Source organism: Cuculus canorus, chromosome 23, assembly GCF_017976375.1.
Source record: "Cuculus canorus isolate bCucCan1 chromosome 23, bCucCan1.pri, whole genome shotgun sequence".
In the NCBI taxonomy this organism is placed as follows: domain Eukaryota; kingdom Metazoa; phylum Chordata; class Aves; order Cuculiformes; family Cuculidae; genus Cuculus; species Cuculus canorus.
Window position 1 is genome coordinate 3,998,277 of NC_071423.1, and position 20,777 is coordinate 4,019,053.

Below are 20,777 nucleotides of genomic sequence, written 5' to 3' on the forward strand. Positions count from 1 at the left end.
GTGCTACTTCTCTCCAATTACTGAAGTGGGAAATCTGAACAACTAAATCAGAAATATTCATGATGAATCCCTCGTCCTGGGTCTGGCTGAACTAATAAGGGAGGAAGGCTGACTGTGTTGATAGAGAATGACATTGCCTGTCGCCTCTTGTAATATCTCCTGAGCAAGATGCTGTTCTTTGTATCGCAGATTCTGGAGCACATACTCCTGAGCTGTGCCCTGCTGGGTACTTCTGTCCACCGGGTACCAACTTCAGTACAGAGCATCCGTGTCCAAAGGGTACCTTTGGCCCCAGGACTGGTGTCACTAGTGAGTCTGACTGTGAGCCCTGCCCAGCGGGTAAGTGGGGCTTGGCACAAGGAACCCAGGGAATGTTGACTCGTGTTGTTGACTCCTCTCCTGAGTGATGGCCGTCACGTTGAGATTGCTTTTCTGTTCATTTTAGGCATGTATTGCTCAGCACCAGGTCTATCGCAGCCTTCTGGGTTTTGCTCTCCAGGTTATCATTGCGCCAAGGGAGCCATCAGCCCAGCCCCCTTCAAACACAGAGTGAGTGAGCGCCAGGCAGAAGCACAGTCAACTTAAGTGACCTGGGGACAAGGACTGGGCTGTCACAATCTCATAGCTTCTGGTGTGACGCTTTCCCAGCTTTACTGCTCCATATGGGATTGCTCATGCCTTTTACTCCTGCCCCTGAGAGCTACTCAGATGTAGCATCATGATGCTCTTATCTCCTGGATGCAACCTACTGGTAAATTCTGGCCAGACCTCCATTTCTGTAGATTGCACTGGACTGTGCTGTCTAATATCTCCTCCAAAAGATGGTATCAGGGATAGGACAGCCATATCTCAGCAGCCAGTGCCCCTTTTATACCAGCCGTGGCCTTCCTTTAGTTTCAGTTGCAGCAAGCACGTAGGACTCGGCTCCCGAGTGCCCTTTCCAGAACCTGTCGCTGTAGTACATTGTGTTAAATAGGATCACAGAATGACTTGAATTGGAAGGGATCCATGAGAACCAATGAGTCCAACTCCTGTCCCTGCCCAGGACAACCCCAAATTCACAGCTTGGGGCTGAGGGCCAAATGCTTCTGCAATATGGTCCGGCTTGGCACCATGACTGCTTCCCTGTGAGCTGTACCAGAGCTCCACCACCCTCTGGGGGAAGAACTTTTCCCTAATATCCAACCTAACCCTCCCCTGGCACATCTTCCTGTCGTTCCCTCGGGTCCTGTCGTTGGTCACCAGAGAGGAGAAACATTGCAGTAATGTTTTTTTCTCTGTTTTTCTGTATTTTTCTGATGCAGGTGGAATCTTCCAGCCTTGGTCTCCCTGGTAACGACATTTGTCCCATAGGGCATTTCTGTCCCAGGGGTACAGAGCATCCTGTGCCTTGTCCTCCTGGATCGTTCTCTACTCTCATGGGTCTGGAGGCAGAAGAACAATGCCAGCGCTGCCCTGCCGGCCGGTATTGCAGCGGAGCAGGATTATCTGATCTGGCCCAGACATCGCTGTGTAACGCAGGGTACGGCGAGACAATCACTTGTTAGCAGAAAAATATACCTGGCAGGAATGCTGTAGGTTACAGTAGAGGGACATCCATGCTAAACACACAGGGCTTGAATATCTGTTGTTGAATATCTTGCATGCAAATATTTGTACTCAAGATGAATTAAACTGCGAAGACTTTGTTCTTAGCCCTTCAAGTCAGCTCTAAATCATCTGCTTCATGATCTCAGCGGGCATTTCAGAGTCATTCCATTTCTCTTTATTCTTGCCTGACTTTCTGCCCCAGTCTTATATGTGAGTTTTCACTGTTCTCACCACAGGTTTAGCGTATCAAAAATCCCTTGTTCAGCCTCATAATCACACTTGCTGAGAATTTGACCCGAGCATCCTTTTCCCCTTCTGTGTTTTACCTCTTCCCCCACGAGGTGGTGCAATAGGCAGCCACAAATTAGGGTTTCTAACCTGCATAATGCAAGCTGAAAGTGCTGTCAGCAATATTTGTCCATCCCCCGAAGCAAGCCTCATGGCAACAGGCTACTGAAGCTTGGTTTATTTTATCTGTGAAAGAGAGCCTTAGGAGTGATTTCACTGTAGTGTCATGAGATTTCATGGGGAAATGTTTATGATAGTAAATGGCTCTTGAATCTGGTGCAGGAACTCGCGACAAAGTGTGTCTAGAAGTTAAAGCTAAGCTTAGAGTACAAGTAAGGGCTGCATTTGGAATGAGAAAAATTAATTAGACGCAGAAATAGAATCCCTGAGTATAAGAGGGATGTGCCACATCACGGTCGAATTTTGAGCCTTCCCAAAAATTATTTTGATTCTATAAGGTGTTGTAGCCTGCCTGCTAGAGCATTGGCTACGGTTTTCTGGGCTGAATGATGATGATTATTATGTGATTATAAATGACCCTTGACTTCCAAGATCTGTGAAGTTCTTGCCTTCCAACAGGGTACAATTTGCACTTTCCCTAGGCTGCTCTTCATCATCTCTATCACGTAGCATACGTCACTTCTGATAGCCTTCAGTCTATTTAGTTCTTGCTTCCAGGCACACAGCTTTGCTACTCGTTTGTTCAGTGCTGTTCCTTCTGCACTCGCTCATTTGCTTTAAAGCCCAGGAATCGCTGCTTCTTCAGAACTACATCCTTTGAATCCTTGTCTACAGCACGCAATGGGATCGTGGCTCTCATTTCCATCTTGCTTGGCTCTTATCATAGTAGCTTTAGTATTTCCTCATCTTGTTGCAAGCGCATGGGAGAGAAGTGATAAAGGGAAGAGTCAATGTAGAAGTAGATGGCATTAAAGCAGAGGGCTATGAGAGACTGAGAATAAAAAGGAGGCTGAGCAAAGACAGCAGGAACAGAATGTTTGGGCTCTGTGCTATTGAAGTAAAAGAAAAAAACATTTTTGAAGGCTTTGCCTTCTAGAATGCGAACGATTTCCAGTCAGCTTAGTGCAAAAAAAAAAACCAAAAAAAGCTTTTTGCTAGGATTTTCAGGTGGGTGCTAAATTACAGATGCAGAAGGGAATTTGTTAGCAAAACTGAAATAAACAGCGTTTCAAGGGATGTTTGTTAATGTTTGTGAATGTCCTGCCCTTTGGCTCTTGATTAGTGCCTCCTCCATCTATCGCCTTTGGACAGGGTTGTGAGCATATTGTTTCAGGTCTGAATTCTCTCTCTACAGATATGTTTGCCTGGAAGGAAACTCTGATCCCTGCCCTTCTGATGGGGTTCATGGATACAGGTGTCCCAGTGGCTTTTACTGCCCGGCAGGCACTGGGCTAGAGCTGCCCTGTGAGCCTGGTACGTTCAGTCCTGTGCCTGGAGCAAGCGTCTGCCTGCCTTGCCCAGCCGGGACAGCCTGCAGCAACGCTGGCACTGCTGAGCCGCTGAGCTGCCCTAGAGGTGAGCGATGCACGTGTGCAAACCCCCAAACACACACGTGGGAAGAGGTGTGATGTATGCCTGCACAACCCCTTCTGGCTGAGCCGGAGCAATGAGAGGATGGGGGATGTTTGGAGCAAGCTCAGGGTTCCCACTTCTTTCTTGTTTGAGCAGTGTCTCTCATTCGCCTCCTTAAATGTACAGGTTATTATTGTCCAGCTCGCACTGCTGTCCCCCTGCCATGCCCTGAGGGGACGCTGAACACCTTGGAAGGAGCAGTGGCCGCGGCTGCCTGCACGCCGTGCCCCGTGGGGAAGTACTGCAGAGGAGATGCCAACTGGGAACCTGATGGTGAGTTGGGTTAATAACACCCAACACATAACAGAGGGGTTGAAGGTGCAGGGAAGGAGAAAACCTTAGTGAACAGAAGTAGTAAAGGCTATCGGAGGGTACCCATCTACTCTGCCTGTGCCAATACGCCATTTCTTTTCTCTATTTCAATATTGAACTGAGCATTTGTTTTGAATGTTACTTTTGTGTTACCGCGTTACTTACTTTCGGTGTCTCCTTTAGTTTTCGTATGCTTTCTCTTTCTTTTTGCTTTTAGCCCTTATATTGCTCTTCTTTCTGTACTCCTAAATCCTTCCCCTCCTGTCTGAGGATAAAGTAGGGGCCAAAATGCAAGAGTTGGACACATGGCAAGAAGATAGGCAGAATACCTTCCACAGAAAACGAAAGACGAGGAAGCAGTTACAGAAGTGAGAAGGTAAGCAAATGCCAGATGAGCTCAGTGCGAGTAAGGAAAGGAAGTCATAGAAGCCAGAGATTGATGAGAAGGATGAAAAGCAAACCAAAGGTTTACAGCCCAGTGATAAAAGAGGACAGGGGTGGGTTTCAGTATCTCTTCTCTGACCTACCTGCCTACTACCTAGGGTCTGGAGAGGTGTCTCTTCACTGACCACGGTGCCGTGGGCTGGCGGTTGTCACCCTCCCTATTCTCCCGTGGCAGGTCTGTGTTCAGCTGGGTACTACTGTGAAGGAGGAGCCACCGATGCCGTTCCACGTGGGACACCCGCCTTCCCGCTCAATGGGCCCTGCCCAAGTGGGCACTATTGTCCAGAGGGTACTCATCTCCCACTTGCCTGCCCAGTTGGGACCCTGAACAATGCCACAGGTGAGTGTGACTTCACCTACGTGTTTCTCCTGTGGTCTGCAGCGATGGGGGACCTCATTGTTGGCACCTGTGGTGAAAGAGTGCCTCTTCGTCACTGAAGGATATTGATTGGTACACTCAGCCAGGCCTGATGGTGGGAATGTGTTATCAATTTAAATCAGTGCTGATGATGCTGTGGCTGTAATGGGTGTACTTTCATCTCCCTGTCTCGTTGGCCTTGGCTTTTGGCTTCCTCCTCAGGTGGTACCTCCCTGCAGAGCTGTGTGCCATGCTATCCTGGGTCTTTCTGCGCTAGCACTGGTTTGAGTTCTCCAACAGGACCTTGTTCCGAGGGGTTTTACTGCCCAGCAAACTTCAGCTCCATCAGCCCCACGGCATTCCTCTGCCCTAAGGTATTGCTTAGTGACAGAGGGGCAGTGAAAGAGGCGCATCCGGGCTCTGAGTGTCATAAAGGGCCATACGTTCCTGTTTGAAATATTGATTACATCCACACGGAATGTTGCCCTAGGCTTCGGTAGTTCTGGGATTCACCCTTTCCATAGACCTTAAGTTTGCTACCATCTCCATGCAATCTTCTTCCTCCTCTGTCATTGCCAGGGTCACTTCTGCCAGTCAGGAGCAGCCCACCCAATGCCATGCCGTGTTGGGGAATACCAGCCGGCCAGGGGCTCTGCATCCTGCATTCCATGCCAGAGAGGATTCTACTGCCAGGACCAAGTGACAGGAGACCCCAGGCGCTGCCCACCACATTCTTACTGTCCCACAGGTATGCTTAAACTTGCACACCAGCTGTGCTGAGGATTCAAATGTTCTGTGCCTTCACTGTGATTCCAGAGTTGTACAAAGCTACTGTGTACAAACCCATCTGCAGGGCAGCTGGTGAGGAGGTGGCAGTGAGCGAATGTGGCGTGGTTGCCGCCTTGCTTTCTGGGAGTCATCTGGAAAAGAGAAGGCTCTGAGGAGACCTTAGAGCAGCTTCCAGTACTGAGAGGGGCTCCAGAAAAGCTGAGGGGGGAGCTCTTGATCAGGGGGTGCAGGGATAGGATGGGGGGGAATGATTTTAAGCTGAAAGAAGGGAGATTGAGATGAGATCTTAGGAAAATGTTTTCCTGTGAAGGTGGGGAGGCCCTGGAACAGGTTGCTCCAAGCAGTGGTGGCTGCCCCAAGGCCTTAAGGCCAGGTTGGATGGGGCTTGGAGCAACCTCATCCAGTGGGAGGTGTCCCTGCCCATGAATGAGCTTTACGATCCCTTCCAACCCGAACCATTCTACGATTCTATGTTTTGTTACGCTCTGATATGGTTTTATAGCCTCATCAGGTCTCAACAGTCCTCCGAAGGGTTTTGTGGTCTCTGTGGTCTCCCCTCCAGGCACAGGGGCTCCTCTCACATGTCCTGAAGGTACCTTCACGCCTCCAAATATGACCGGCCTCTGGAATGAGAAGGAATGCCTGTCTTGCTTACCTGGTCACTACTGCAGGTTAGGATTCATTTCAATCTGGAATATTTTCGTTTTGCCTTAAGCAATTTGGCATCCTTGTTTTGAGCTGATACGTTGAGGCTAAGTTCCTTCCAGCTTCTCTACCACATCTCTCTCATTCAACGAAAAGAAATACAAGCTTCTACAGCTTTTTTGGTGAGGAGTTATTGGATCTGTGAGTCTTGGGAAACACCTCAAAGCAGTCTGAAATGATTGCCACGATGCAAAGAAGCATCCGAAAGGTAATTAGCATTTGTGAAAATGGGGAAGTGATCCAGAAAGTCACCCAGAATTTCATCTAAAGCAATTCACCCGTATCCATGAAAGTTGAACCGAAAGTACCCGACTCACCCTAGTAAACTGCGTGTTTTTGTAAGTGGAAAAAATGAGTCTATTTTCTCTCCCGTATCAATGCAAGCATTTTGTATTGTTAATATTTTATATAGTTCATAATTATTTCATTTAATATTACATATTTTTTTATTGAGACTTGGCAGAATTCATTGCATTGACCCTCGTCCTGCCTCTGCACCAAGCCATTAGTCGTAGGTCATATATAAATTCTCAGTGTCCTCTCTGCTCCAGGCACGGGCAGCTGGAGGGAAAGTGTGCTGCTGGATACTTCTGCCTTGCTGGGAGCTCTCAACCTACTCCACAAGGCCAGAGCTTTTCCTGGCGCTTCCTCGCCGGGTGCCGTTGGGGTCAGGTGTGTGCAGGGCTGTGTCCTGCAGGTAAGGGAGAATCCCGGTGGCATTTTAAGTGTAGAATACTGACTTTGCTTCTGAAGAACTGGAAAGTATCTGCTATCTTGCATAATGTGTTGTGATCCCTTCTTTAAAATTGTCATCTCTCATTGCTTTCCTCTCTTTTTACACCTTTTGAACAAAGAGCTGTGCCTGATCAAAAAGGCCACCTTGAATTTATGGTTCTCGACTGCTAGTCTAGAAAAATTTGAAGGATGTTGGCTTGGGATCTTTATATCACAGCATCCTAAAAGCTGTGTAGATGTTCATTCTACAACAGCAGAAGGCTCTTGCTGAGTAAGGTTTGGCATTGGAGGGCTTCACATTTTACTTTCATCTCTTTCCCACCTATTTCTGTAGGGTTTTACTGCCTGGAGGGATCAGAGGTACCTATACCGTGTCCTGCCAATACAATCAGAGATATTCCAGGGGCTGTGAAGAGAGAAGACTGCCTGCCCTGTCCACCGGGCCACTGGTGCAAAGCAGGTTGGAACTTAGGGGTGAACAGTGAGGGTTCAAGAGAGTTGTATGTATCCCTGAGTCTGGTGAAGGCTGACACCGCAGTGTGGAACAGTCCTTGCAGTAGGTCACACTGTCTCTAGAGATGACTTCTAGTGTCTGCAGAGAAAGGAGATATTCGACACTGTTAATATAACGTGCTGTTCCAGCAAACGTTGGAAATGTAAGAGAGTCTGAGATCACAGCTAGTGTCAAATATCCCTGTATGCCATCTCTCAGAAGAGGAGCTCAGATCGTGGAGGTGGGTTATACACATATGTGCAGCAATTTAGGAAGGACCCAGGGAGGACCCAGAAGAAAGATGTCCCAATGACAATGAAAAGGTGACTCCTCAAAGCCCTGCTTTCTGCTCGTTTTAGGGGATTCAGAGGCCTATCCATGCCCATCAGGACACTATTGCTTCGGAGGCAATGGCAGTGACCACAGCAGTCTCCTGGCACCTCAGAAATGCCCTCCACAAACTTATCGCAAGCACCCAGGAGCTCAGAGCCTGACAGATTGCCAGCCGTGTCCTCCAGGCTATCACTGCCCTTTATCAGGTAATTTCCAGGTGAAAGTCAGCCCTCTAGGGCTGATTACAAAACCCTCTACAATGAGATAGGGAAAGGGAGACGTCATTTATGCATGTAATGAGCAAAGAACCCTTCTCCAAAACGGTCCTGGCCATTCAGCCTCCCATGCTTCATTTCTTTCTCTTCCTAACAGGTCTGATCAGGTTTGAGGATTATCCATGTCCCCCTGGATACTGGTGCCCTGGTAAAGGGGATGCTTTCCTTTGCCCACCTGGCACTTCCAGAATCCAGCCTGGTGCAAAATCATGGGAAGAGTGCGATCCCTGCTCACCTGGATACTATTGCCCTGATCCAGCACAGACTGGGCTGCCTAACACCCAAGGAGTACCCTGTAAACCTGGCTATGAGTGCCCAGCAGGTAACCTCACCTTGCTCCTTTGTTTTCTTTATTTCCAGCTGGTTTTTAGTCCAATGGAACAGCAAACAGCAGTGTCCATACCATTAAGCGGTGACTATAATCCCATTCCTGCAGCAACTCTCCTAGGAAATCATCACTGATGGAGTGACTTTAGAAGCTATTTTATTACCTTAAAGCCTTTTCTTGGCTTTTGGCCTTCTAATTCCCATCTCCTGTCCCTCAGCCTTCCCTTCCTGGTCTCTTTTTTAGCTGAAGTTCTCAAAGAATATGGTCTGGAACTAGAAAAGAAGCAGATACCTTCCATTATCCGGGGATAGGTATGCAAGCGTTAGCTTTCCATGCTAATTCAAACCGATTCCTTATGGCCATATCCCCTTTTGTGAGCAACAGGAAAAGTGCCGTGTTTGTGGACAGTCACAGTTAGTAAAGCTCCCTTGCTCACTGTCTCCCCAACACATGCTTTCCTGTTGAGGAAGTCCTACATAATTGATCACCAGTTCCGCTTTTTTTTCCACCAGGTTCAGTAAATCCAAAGCCTTGCAGACGTGGTTTATACTGTGGTGGTCACACAGCTGTGCCTTCCGTGTGCCCCGCTGGGTATTACTGTCCTGAAGGATCATCGACGTACAATAGCCCTGAGCAGCTGTGAGTACCTCACGTGTTTGGTGCAGCCAGGTTTAAGTTTCTAAAAACTTTGAGTATTGTGAAATACGCCTACGATAGAATCATAGAATCATTTCGTTGGAAAAAAGACCATTGAGATCATTGAGTCCAACCATACCTACTACTAAATCACATCCCCCGGCTTCTCGTATGCCCGTCTTTTAACCCCTGCAGAGATGAGGACTCCACCACCTCCCTGGGCAGCCTCTGCCAGTGCCTGAGAACCCTTCCAGTAAAGATATTTTTCCTAATATCCAGTCTAAACCTGCCCTGGTGCAACTTGAGGCCGTTTCCTCTCATCCTTTTGCTTGTTATTTAGGAGAAGAAACTAACACCCACCTCACTACAACCTCGTTTCAGGTAGTTGTAGGCAGTGATAAGGTCTCAGCCTCCTTTTCTCCAGACTAAACAACCCCATTTCCCCAAAAAAAATGGGTTAATTCTTCACCAATGGCCTTTATGTGTTGTGCAAAAGCAAAAGTATCTTTGTATGTTGTGGCTTTGGTGACTGCAAAGACTGAAGAGGTTCATCTATGATTTCTGCTCGTTAGCTTAGATCTGGAATAAGATGAGAACCATTTCTAATTTTGCTCTCTGCTCACACTGGTGGTTGAATCCAGAAAGCAAAACATTTTCAGAGACTTTTTTGTCCATCTTCCTGCCTTTTTTGGCCTTCCAGGTGTGTGTTTCCCTACTACTGCCCCCCAGGCAGCGCCCATCCGCTGCCTTGTGAAGGAGGGTACATGGCCCTCAGTTTGCCTGGTCCAAGAGATTCCTTTGAGAGATTCTGCAGGATCTGCAATGCGGGAACTTATCGCAGCGACTCTCTCATCACCGCACCCTGCCAGCCCTGTCCCGCAGGCTTCATCTGCCCACCAGGTACGTGGAGCTGCCGTGGAGGAGCGGGGCAAGAAAGAGCAGCTTAAATTGTAACCGGAAAGCTTTAAGTTCTATGTAATAAAGCACTCCATCCTATACAGTTATATATATATATATATATACACACACATATATGACTGCTGGAGGCTGTCATATTAATTTGTGGAGCATTGATTGTGGTAGGTAGTTATGGTTGTAAGAGTTCAGAGGAATGGGTCAAGAGTGCTTTGGATATTGGTATCCTGCCTCTCAGGTCCCTGTAAGCCCTATTTTCTTCAATTTTGTGGCTTAGCTGGGAGTTAATGCATTTCCAGAACTAGCAAAGTGAACCCAGAAGTTCAAAGTTTGCTGTGTGACAGCCAGTGCTGCTCGGATTCTTCTGGAGTGGAGCGCAGGAGGAATGGCTTTACAAGCATTTGGAGTTCTCCCTTTGCTCAGATCCTGTGTTAAATTCACTGACACATTAGCTCCTGCTCTACAACCTGGAGGAGAACGTGCCACCCACTCTTGCCACTGGATTTAGATGGGACAAAGAAAATAATGGGACACAGCAAAATAGATGGGACAAAGAAATCAAGAACTATATTTAAATTGAAAAATAGTGAATATTGAGGAACTTTATATATGTATATGTGGGTGTATATATATATATTTATATTTTTGTTTGTGCATGCATATAGGCGTATGTGCAGGTGTAACTGGAATAAATAAGTGGTCTCTGCCTATCTCTTAGAGCTTGCTTAGGTCCTTAAGCAGCGTCTGTGTCTGACATAGCCCTCTCCTTTCTCCAGGCAGTGAGAATTACCATAAGAAGCCTTGCCCCAGGGGCTATTACTGCCCTCCTCTGGCATCTGCCCCCCTGCCCTGTCCCCCGGGGACCCTAGGGAGCAGCGACTTTGCGAAGCATATAGAGGATTGCCAGGCCTGTCCTGCTGGCTCCTTCAACCACCTTCCTGGTCAGGCTGCCTGCTTCCCCTGTGGCAGCTCTTCTTCCTCTCAGCCTGGTGAGTTGTTGCCTGTAAGTGAAATTTTCACCCCTGTTAAGAGAAAGGCTAGAAAGGAAATCAACTGGAAATGTCATTCCCTACCCCTGGTTTCACAATAGACCCCAAGCCCTGGGATCCTCGTGATGATGTTTGCTATCAATGCTCAGCTGCTCTTCCTCTGTCCCACCCAAAAGGAGGATTTGCTTTTCAGAGCTGTCTTTTGTTCTCTTATACTCTGTCAGCTGAGGAAAATTGATCTCACCTTCTTCAAAGCAAGGAAGAGATGAGCAGCCCTGCTAGTTCTCGCTCTCCCATTGCTTTGAAAGCAGTGGAGTTTTCCCCAAGAGTACTTTTGCTCTGAACTGGGGCACTTGCATGAATGTAGGTGTGCTCTTGAGCCAAAATTGAGCGCTGTAACCATGCCCAGCTCAGGCCATGATAAAGTGGGAAAAGGCTGGAACACTGGAGGGTAGGCAGCTAAGCACCTTCGCAGTGTCCTGAACAGTACTTCCAAAAGTAGCCACATTCCAAACAGAGTGGATTTGAGAGCATTGAGACACGAGAAGGGGTTGGGCAGCCTTGAATGATTTGGTCCCTCTACCATGCAATGGCTTAATGGGCAAACTAGCGGAGTGCTTGTCGAATGCTGCGGCTGCAAATGTCCAGTGGCCCTTTCTGCATCTCTCGTTCAATGGACACTTCAGGAAATGATCTGACGACTGTGTTGATGGAGCAGAAGGCAGGCTGGCTCCAGCTGTTGGAGCTCTGTTGGCTCTGCTGTGCCAGTGGGGCGGCAGACTCCAGGAGTGTCACTAGAATGAGTAGTGTGATTTGCTCAAAGAGTGTTAAAAGCAGGAACTCTTCTTTTTCAGTGATCACAGCTTTTATGAACTGTATTCCCTACCCTGATTAAAGCCAACCTCTTCTCTAAGGTGCTACCAGCTGTTCCTGCCATGGGCTGAACCGGGCGTTCCAGCAGTCAGATGCCTCCTGCATCTGCCAGGCAGGATACGTTTACTACGATGAGAGAGGCAAGAAAGACCCTGACAGCAACAGCGATCAGGACTGCCGACCTCAGGTGAAATTTGGCTTTAAAACAAAGTTGGTTTGTGACAAGCAGGAGAAGGAGAGCAATTCAGTGCTTTAGGCCCTGTCTCAGGGGGTGTGCGTAGTCTTAGCTTGTTTCTCTGCGATGCTGCAGACACAAGAAAGTCCTTTAGCTGTTTTGTTTGAGACCCTTCTAGGATCTTGTGAGGTTAAATTCATAAAGGCTGGAGGCCAAAGATGTTCCCATGCCAGGGCAGTGGGAAGCAGCTAAGCGTCTCAGATCACAGATGCAGGAATTTAAGCCTCTGTGTTGTTACTATGGAATTTTTCCCTAGACCTGCTTGAGGAATCTTACCTGGAAGTGAAATTGAGTTCTTTCTTCAAGTTGCCTTTTAACAACACTTCTTGGATTACTTTTGCGCTGAATGTCAGCGGTGTGGGTGGGGAAGGAAGAGAATTCTAGGGCTTCTGCATCTCAGTTGAAGTGCTAGGGATTGTGTAGTTGAGTATTGTTCTTCCAGGTGGATGAACTCTGTGCTCCTGGAGAGGTCCGTCTAGCATCTACGCGCCAGTGCGTCCTTCCTGAGCGATACGACTGCTCTCCTTCTTGTGGGCCAGCAGGTGGAGAGATTAATGCAGACCTGGGCATGTAAGTCTCAGCCCAGCCTCTTTTTATGGAGCACTTCACAATTAGTTCTGAGTGCCTGAGTTAATGATCCCATGATCATAGGGCTCTGGGAGGTGTTTTTGAGAAACTTTCCACTGCTGGAGTTCTTTTCTGTGGAGTTATTGGCCTTCAGACCTCATTCATTGACCTCATCCCTCTACCCTGGAGAGTACGCCTGTGCTTTCAACATTTCCTAGTTATTTTTTTATGCTTGGATGGAGACACCAGCATGAACACAGAGTGGCAAAGTGAAGGTGGACAGGGCTCACGTTGTCTGAGGTAGACCTTTTCCATGTGCCTCAGGTTGAGCCTTCCTAAAATGAGTGCTCACTCTGTTAGATATAAACCAGAATTCCCATCTCTCCTTTAATACTGACTAAAATATTGAAGCTGGTTCTTGTCATGTGATACTACTTTTTTCACCTTATGAACAAACTTCTGTATTGCAAAACCCTGACATGGATTGCGCAGAAATCTGATGTGTTCAAATTATACTCTGTTGCTTTCAACTGTTTTATTAAAACAGAACTCTAGGAAAGGATTCATAATGCTCTGTTACAGCACTGAAGTTGATCTCTATTAGACACCAAGGCCTGTTAGAAAGTAGGGTATCACATTTTGGCCCTGCACCGAATAGCAGACACAGTGAGATGGATGAGATGGACCATGAGTTTGCTCAACAGAGCAAAGTTTGTGGATGCTTCGTCCCTGGAGGTGTTCAAGGCCAGGCTGGATGAGGCTTTGAGCTCCCTGATCCACGGCACGAGGCGTGGAAATCAATGAATGGTCTTTCAGGTCCCTTCCAACCCAAACCATTCTATGATACAGAGTAGGCCCTCAAACTGTTTGAGATAGTGAGCTAGCCTGGCCATGTTACCTGGCCATCGGTATGTTGTAGCTGTTTCCTCAGGGATCTCAAGTAACCAAGACCTTTCATCCGCTTTACAGATGCCACTGTAAACAGTATGTCTCTGCTGAGGAGCTCTGTGACCAACTGTGTTTGCTGAGAGCCCCAAGGATCTCCTTGGGATTTGGCATCAATAGAGAGTTTCTTCTGAGGATGAACGAAGGAGAAGTCAGGGTAAACATGGAGTGGAGGAATCTTTTCTCAGTATGTACGTTTGGAGGCTGAGGTATGGTATGAAGCTGTGAGCTGAGAGAAAAAGGAGAAACTCAGTAGGTCTCATGACCCAGAGTAGTGGTCAGGTAGGAGATGCGTGACTGAGAAATGATGGTTCCCGAATGGCGTGGGAAAAAACTCTCTCTAGCAGTCTTGTACAGCTGAAGGTAAGGTTGATCACAAACCAGGTTCTGAATCCAGACTTGATTATGTCAGTGCTCAATGTTCTTTTCTGCTTTTAATAGGAAGTAGCAAACGTTCTGGGCCCAGATGATCACGTGCAGAAAAGCCAGCGGGTGCACTTGGTTCTGTTTAGTCCCAGTGGAGTGCTCGGCTTCATTGTCTCCAGCACAGAGGTTCTGGATGCGTTTCTCATGGGTAAGGCTTCAGAACCCAAGTTCCAGTCAGAATAAGCCATTCGTTTCCTTTCAAGCTGGTACAGCAAGTGGATAACTGGTTGGCACAGAGGGAATTTACTGTTGGATGCTCCAAACTATTTACAAAAGAGGGGTTATCTTCCCTCTAGGAGTAAGCAATGAGGATATGCACTGACTGAAATAGACTCCCTGGAAACCGACCAAATAAAGATTGTAGGATGATTCTGGCCTTCTAAGGAACTAGAAGGAAACTCATTTTGGGGAGGCAAATCTGTTGGCAAGCATGTGCTGGCTCCTGGTTCCAGTTGCTCCTCATTTACGGTAGTGTGACCAGGAGTAGAATTTGGCCTCATGAGCTGCCCACAGATACAGAAGAGATTGTTCTTCATTGCCAAGGTTTAGATGTTTTCACATGCTGCTCACATTGTGGAATTCACTTGGGTTTTTTGATGCTTGTGTCAGGAGACTTTTCATCAGATCCATTGCTGCAAAAAGGTCTTCAAGTCCAGAGGAGTTCTTCCAAAGGTATCCATGCCTTGCCTGTCGTTCCTAACCCAGTAGTGTGTTTGGAAGCAGGAGACACAATCCTTTTCCAGCTTAGCATCAATTCCCACAGTGAGTATTGTTTAGGTCTGTGTGTGCTCTTTGCAGATGTATCTGTCCAGACCCCTTTAGAGCAATGACTCCACGTTTGGTAGTACTGCATGTAGGAGCACATTCCTTCACCTCCCTGCCTCTTTTGCCTTCACAGAATTCCAGAACTTTAAGGTAGGCTCTCTTTGTGACTTACCTGCTGCCTTTTTTACTGGATTTCTGTAGAATAGAGATGATCTTTTTCCTCTCTTAGAGAGTGTAAGTCCTGTAGGGCAGCAATGCACACCACAATTAAATGAGTTTATACTGCATGGCCCTTTAAAAGAAGTGCAGTCACATCGTTCTTTACCAGACCGGTGTCAGCTGTCCTCACTGAAGTGGATCAAAGTTGCTGACACTATGCTGAACTATTCCCAGATCGAGCATCCAGTCATTACCCCGTTTATCAGAAGCAACATCTGTATAACAGCAACCCAAGCTGGGATTTTGGACCCTTCCGAAGACTGGAACACCTCATCCAGGAGACTCACCTCAACATCTCCTGGTAAATTCTGGTGTGATTAACGGTGCGTGTGTTACGGGCAGGACTTGAGAGCAAGTGTTTCACAGAACCAGCAGGTCCCTGGCAGTGAGCGGTATGCAAAAACACCAGAGTTTGATGTGTTCATGCGTATGTATTTGACCATTGTCATGAATGGAAGCTAAAGAGACCATGAGAGTGGGGAGGCCCTGGCCCAGGCTGCCCAGAGCAGTGGTGGCTGCCCCATCCCTGGAAGGGTTCCAGGCCAGGTTGGATGGAGCTTGGAGCCCCTGATCCAGTGGGAGGTGTCCCTGCCCATGGCAGGGGGTGGAACTGGATGGGCTTTAAGGTCCCTTCCAACCCAATCTATTCCATGATTCTAAAGGAAGCTTAGATCAAACAGTGCCATCCTTACTTCTTCCTTTCAGGTTTGCCCATGTTTTCCTGGAGTCTGGGACATATGTTTTCAGGGATAGGACCATTCAGGAACACTTCTTGATTGTAACTGTGAAAGAAGCAAACGTGAGCTGTGACCCCAGAGATGCATCCTTCCAGCCCTCTTCTCTGTTCCAGCTGGCCAGACATGGGGTTTTGAAGCAACGGGGACTGAATTTAGCTCCTGACTGGGCTGCTATCACAGGTACAGCCAGAAAACTGTGATACCTTCCTTGAACCTTAATACTTAGACCTGGTCTTTCTTTTAATTCTTTGGGTGTGTTTAAACAAGCAATTTTTTTTATTATTTTTTTTTAAACCATCAAACTATTGGCTTTGTCGATTTAATCCCTTTCTCCTGTGTGGCTTCCTTTCCCCAAGTTCGCTGCTCTCTAGCTGAGAACCTGTCTGTGTAGGAGCTGAAGCAGGGACAGTGGGAAGGAGCAGTTGTGTTTCTCCCCATGACCTGCTGGAAGAATTCAACTTAATTGAGGTTTTTCCTTGGCTTGAAAGCAGAAAGTGCCCGGGTGTTTCTGTGATCAACTAAACTAAAATTAAATGCATCATGTAAAAGTTCACTAAATGCTAAACGCAGGGGCAGTTAAGGTCTATCTCTGTTTAAGTGCTGTGCACATAGCAGTCCCTTCTCTGAGTGAGAGGACAGTGAAATGAGAAATGAAAGTGTAGCTCGCGAATATGATCCTCGTTCTTTTGCCTTCAGCTCCCAGTCCTGAAAACACTTTGCCTCCTTGCCTGCACGCACCAGATCAACGAGGGGAGAAGAAGAAGCTCGTGTAACGAATATGAAAGTTGCTAAATATTGGTTTTGTGGGGAAGGGAAAGTGTTCAGTAAAGCATAAAAGGGAGATTGTGCTGTTGCTTCCTGTGTTTCTCATTCCTTGCTATCCCTCTTGGCTTCCACAGTGGTCGTCTTCATTCTGGGCTTCCTAATTGTTGTGCTGACAACCTTGGCTATAGTGTTCCAGCCTGCTGTTCCCATCATTAGCCCCCTGAAGAGCTGGAAGCCACGATGGAGAAGCCTGGGCGAGCCACACATCCCAGCAGAGTACATCCTCCTTAAAGACAGGTAAACTGCCTTTGCATAGAATCATAGAATCACCAGGTTGGAAAGGACCCACTGGATCATCAAGTCCAACCATGGTACGGATCAGGAGCTCAGACCTTGATAGTACAAAACGTGTCCTCTTGCAATTACCATCTCTCTCAGGCCCCGATGCTGGACTTATCAGCTTTACAGTACGCTGTGTTTCTAGCTGTACACGGAGTTTTTTGGTATTACCCAAATTCCAGCTCACTTCCAGTATGGTGTAGAATAGCTCTCTTGTGTCTTCTGCACGGAGTACTATTTCCTGAGCTGCCTGTCCTAGGTTTCCCGACATGTTTCACTTCAAAATCTAGATGAGAAACCTATCCTTCTGCTTGATCTAGGCTGGTGATGCTGCAGTATTTGATTTTACTGAGAAGAATGAGATGTTCTCTTCTGTCATTTCCTCTAGCCTTCAGTTCTATCAGACAGTTGGACCTCGTGGTTCCGGAGAAGACGCTGCCTTTGGTGAGAAAGGAGCTGCACATAATGCAGGTGAAGTTCTGTGCCAGCCCCAGATGTTCTCCTGTTGCCTTCTTCCCGCTTAGTCCCCATTCTGGTGTCTTCTGTTAACTCTCTGGTATGATATTGATACCCACTCACCCAAAAATTCGTACACGCGCATGTGGTCACGCAGGTACTTTGGCTGCTCTCACTTACGTCTTCACATATATTTACACACACGCTTCTATTCTTGGTTCATTTGACCTCTTCAGTTGGGGATTGTGACCTCCTGTTTGGAATGGGTTAGTGGTTTCTTCGGAGTTAGGGTGGTGAGTGGCCAGTCCTTAAAATGTCTTTTAAAACAACAGCGGGTTCGAATGACTTGTGTGAAAAATAAAGATCTTGAAAACTATTTCCTGGGGTTCTCCTCTTGGTCATGGCATTCTCTGAAAGCACACGACTCACGGGCCGGCGCTTGTCTTCTGGGGATGACCTTATCTTGGGGGATTTCGGGATGTTCACAGGGTACAGCAAGTTCAGAGCCCAGCAGATGGCACCATCTAGTGATGCTGTGAGCAGCTTACAGAGAAATAACACCCCGAGAGTTTATTGGATGAGTTAGGAATTGATAGTGACGCTGTCATCTCCTCCTCGCTGAGGAGCAAGACTTTCTTTTGCATCTCTTGCCTCACCCGTTTTCCTTCTTAGCAGCACACAAACTGCTATTGTCCCCCATGGACAGGCAATGCCCCTTCTGGGAAACGAGTTAGAGACTTGTGAGACTTCCCTTGTGTTTCAGAAGAGCGTTTTCCACTGAAGGTTCTGGAGGATTTCAGTGTTCGCACCCTGTATGACAAACTGGAAGATCAGAATTTGCACCTGGCATCTCAGCTGGCGAAGCACAGGATGGATGCGTTGGTGTTTTACAATGGAATCCACCAGCAGATACAAAGCCTCATGGTCAGTGAGAAGGGGCTCTTGGAACTGTGAGATTTGTAGGATAAAACAGCCCTGAAGTAGCAGTTTACTGGGGGAGAAGCTTTACTCTTTTGGTACCTTATTCTGGCATAAAATTGTTATATTATTCTCTGTTTTAGTGAGAGGCAAAACACAGAATAAGTGGTTTGTGAGGTTTGCAGAGTATAATACTGCTGCTTTCTGCACACAGGACGTGGTGCAAGCCTGGGGCACCGAAGGCCTGAAAACCTTTGCCAGGCAAAGGATTTGTGGGAATAAACCTGCAGAGAGCAGCTGGGCAGCCGTGGGCATCGAGCAAAGCGATGAGCACTGCAGCAACAACTTCCAAACAGGTGAGAGAAGGAGAGCACAGAGCAAGAGGGAAGTGGAATGCAAGCGTAGCATCGGTGGAATGGTTAAAACGAGGCTTATACACATGAAAAGAGATCCTACAAGGTGGTGTCTTCCAGTGTTGTTGTAGTTCTATGAGAGCTAGCAGCCTGCCTCCACCTGAACTTAGTGAGAAGACAGGTCTGTCGGGTTAGGAATGGGTAAGAAGAGAGTTATTTTGAACTGGTACAACATGAGGCACCTTGTGGAATTTCCAAAGGAAGGTTCCTGCTCTTGGTTTTCCCCTGGAGATAATTACAGTTCTTCATGTGGTTGTGTAGAGGTCCTTTTAAACAGCTTGTCGGGTTCGTTAGGTGCTCCATGGCAAGAGGCAACAGAGTTAATGAAAGCTCTGGTAACGCTGCTTGGCAACGCTCCGTACAAAAACACAGCTGTGAAACAAGAGATGGAGCGGAAGGTCCAAGGACAGAACGCAGTGGCAGTTGAACCTTCACTGGGTAGCCTGGACAGTGGAAGTAAATCGGAAGTAGTGGAAGGACAGGTGAGTTTTGGGTGTCTGGTAGAGGGCTCTCTCACTCTTTTCTGCTTGCTTTTTCTGTTTGCCCATTTCTTTAACTCTTGGACTCTTTTTATCCCCCAGGATCATGAGCTGCCTCAGCAATATGAGCTCTTCAGTAGGAAAGATGGTTTTTTCGGCTTCGCTGGACATGAAGAACATAGTAAGGGCAGTGACCGGGTTGTGGGTTCCACAGATACTTCTCAGAGATCACAGTAGAAGACTAGTTCAGTGAATTCTAGCTTAAGAGAGGGCGTGTATATTTGCTAACAGAGCAAATGTGTAATTACTATTTCCCATTTATGCTATTTACTTTCACATACATTTTTGTGCTGAGGCGGACAACTGACGTATCTCCAGTTCAGGAAAGCCAGTTCTTCCTCCTCTATTCCTCTGTAAGAGGGAAGTCACGGAACTTTTGTCCCCACAGACCCTTTACACTGATACATTAAGCGACCACAAGATATTTTGGGTCATTATATTAATTAAATGCTAGTGTGAATAGGTCAGAAAAAATTCTATACCGTGAGTTCTGTCATCTCCGAGTCTCTGGGCAGACATTGTCGCTGCTCAATACAGTATTTCCTTGTGGTGGGACGTACATTGCAGTCATCCAGGCATGAAGAGCTGCTGCTTCCATTAGTATTGAAAGTTCTCCCTGTTTCCATCAGGTTTGGATCTCCAGTTGGCGTATCTGACCGAGTTGGAGGTGGAGGGCCTGATAGCAGCTTCTCCCCTTGCCAAGACTCTGTGGGAGATCAAGCAAGCTTTGAATAACCTGCAGCAGCTTTAAGAATTTGTTCATCCAGGTAACAAATCCTACTCTGTATTACAGTTCTTGTTTCCCCACAGTGGAGAGGATGTACGACTACCAAACGGGGGGGAGAGGAGCTCTCTCTCATCCTTAGCGCCTTGCTAAAACACACAGACAAATGTCTGCTTTTCAGCTGCAACTCATTAAAAAGAAGTCACCCAAAGGTCAATAAACTGACCAAAGCGCTTGATTAATCCACATATGTAGACTTGCATCCTTCTTTTTCTCAGAAAGTACTTACACAAACAGGATTTTGGTGCCTCGTGAATTCATTCGTTCGAGCTTTCTGTTGACTCTGGGGGGGAATTGTTGTGGTACAGCCAAGATCTGCGATCTCGGGGAGCAATGAACCAGCAAGAGAAAGAGGCAGCTGTTTCTCTTCGTGTATACCGCTTTGTAGCAGTAAATAAAAGCGACTTTCCAGTACCTGAAGGGCCTACGAGGAATCCGGGGAGGGACTGTTTACAAAGGCTTGGAGTGATAGGACGAGGGGCAGTGGGTATAAACTGGAGAGGGCCTTTAGGGCCTTCAAGGAGACCCCTCTTGGACCCACAGGACCCCTCTAGTGCCCACTGGGGCCCCTTTAGGGCCTTCCAGGACTCCCCTTGGGCCAGCAGTACGCCACTAGAGCCCCCCAGGACCCTTTCAGTATCGCCAGAACCCCTCTAGAGACTCCCAGGACCTCTCTAGAGATACCCAGGACTCTGCTAAAGGCCCCCGGACCTATCTAGAGCCCCCCAGTACCCATCTAGGGCCCTCAGAACCCCTGTAGGGGACCCCCAGCACCCCTCTAGAGCCCCCCAGAAGCCCTTTAGGGCCTTCTAGGACTTCTCTTGGACCTGCAGGACCCCATTAGAGACCCACAGGACCCTGCTAGGACCCTCTGAGCCCCTCTACAGCCCCTTGGGGCCCCTTTAAGACTTTCCAGGACCCCTCTAAGACCACCCAGGACCCTTCTAGAGCGCCCTGGGACCTCTTTAAAGCCTTCCAGGACCCCTGTAGGGTCTTCTAGAGCCCCCTGGGGC

At 47.6% G+C, this 20,777-nt stretch overlaps 1 protein-coding gene across 1 annotated transcript in view; it reads left to right on the plus strand.

The window, feature by feature from the left end:
* LOC128854345 (zonadhesin-like) overlaps positions 1-20,014 on the plus strand; it is a 64,609-nt gene extending 44,595 nt beyond the window's left edge. The window contains exons 49-78 of the mRNA XM_054086795.1: positions 190-339; positions 446-549; positions 1,305-1,522; positions 3,194-3,414; positions 3,598-3,744; positions 4,403-4,567; positions 4,808-4,959; positions 5,165-5,333; positions 5,937-6,045; positions 6,631-6,776; positions 7,149-7,274; positions 7,667-7,846; positions 8,013-8,237; positions 8,756-8,882; positions 9,580-9,779; positions 10,571-10,783; positions 11,698-11,843; positions 12,334-12,461; positions 13,428-13,560; positions 13,845-13,977; positions 14,439-14,591; positions 14,988-15,114; positions 15,519-15,730; positions 16,450-16,612; positions 17,043-17,125; positions 17,874-18,034; positions 18,243-18,384; positions 18,736-18,923; positions 19,023-19,101; positions 19,610-20,014. Coding sequence (XP_053942770.1) covers positions 190-339; positions 446-549; positions 1,305-1,522; positions 3,194-3,414; positions 3,598-3,744; positions 4,403-4,567; positions 4,808-4,959; positions 5,165-5,333; positions 5,937-6,045; positions 6,631-6,776; positions 7,149-7,274; positions 7,667-7,846; positions 8,013-8,237; positions 8,756-8,882; positions 9,580-9,779; positions 10,571-10,783; positions 11,698-11,843; positions 12,334-12,461; positions 13,428-13,560; positions 13,845-13,977; positions 14,439-14,591; positions 14,988-15,114; positions 15,519-15,730; positions 16,450-16,612; positions 17,043-17,125; positions 17,874-18,034; positions 18,243-18,384; positions 18,736-18,923; positions 19,023-19,101; positions 19,610-19,731 — 4,622 coding nt within the window. The 3' untranslated portion in view covers positions 19,732-20,014. The remainder of the gene's footprint in view (positions 1-189; positions 340-445; positions 550-1,304; positions 1,523-3,193; positions 3,415-3,597; positions 3,745-4,402; positions 4,568-4,807; positions 4,960-5,164; positions 5,334-5,936; positions 6,046-6,630; positions 6,777-7,148; positions 7,275-7,666; positions 7,847-8,012; positions 8,238-8,755; positions 8,883-9,579; positions 9,780-10,570; positions 10,784-11,697; positions 11,844-12,333; positions 12,462-13,427; positions 13,561-13,844; positions 13,978-14,438; positions 14,592-14,987; positions 15,115-15,518; positions 15,731-16,449; positions 16,613-17,042; positions 17,126-17,873; positions 18,035-18,242; positions 18,385-18,735; positions 18,924-19,022; positions 19,102-19,609) is intronic.
* Positions 20,015-20,777: the final 763 nt, after the last annotated feature.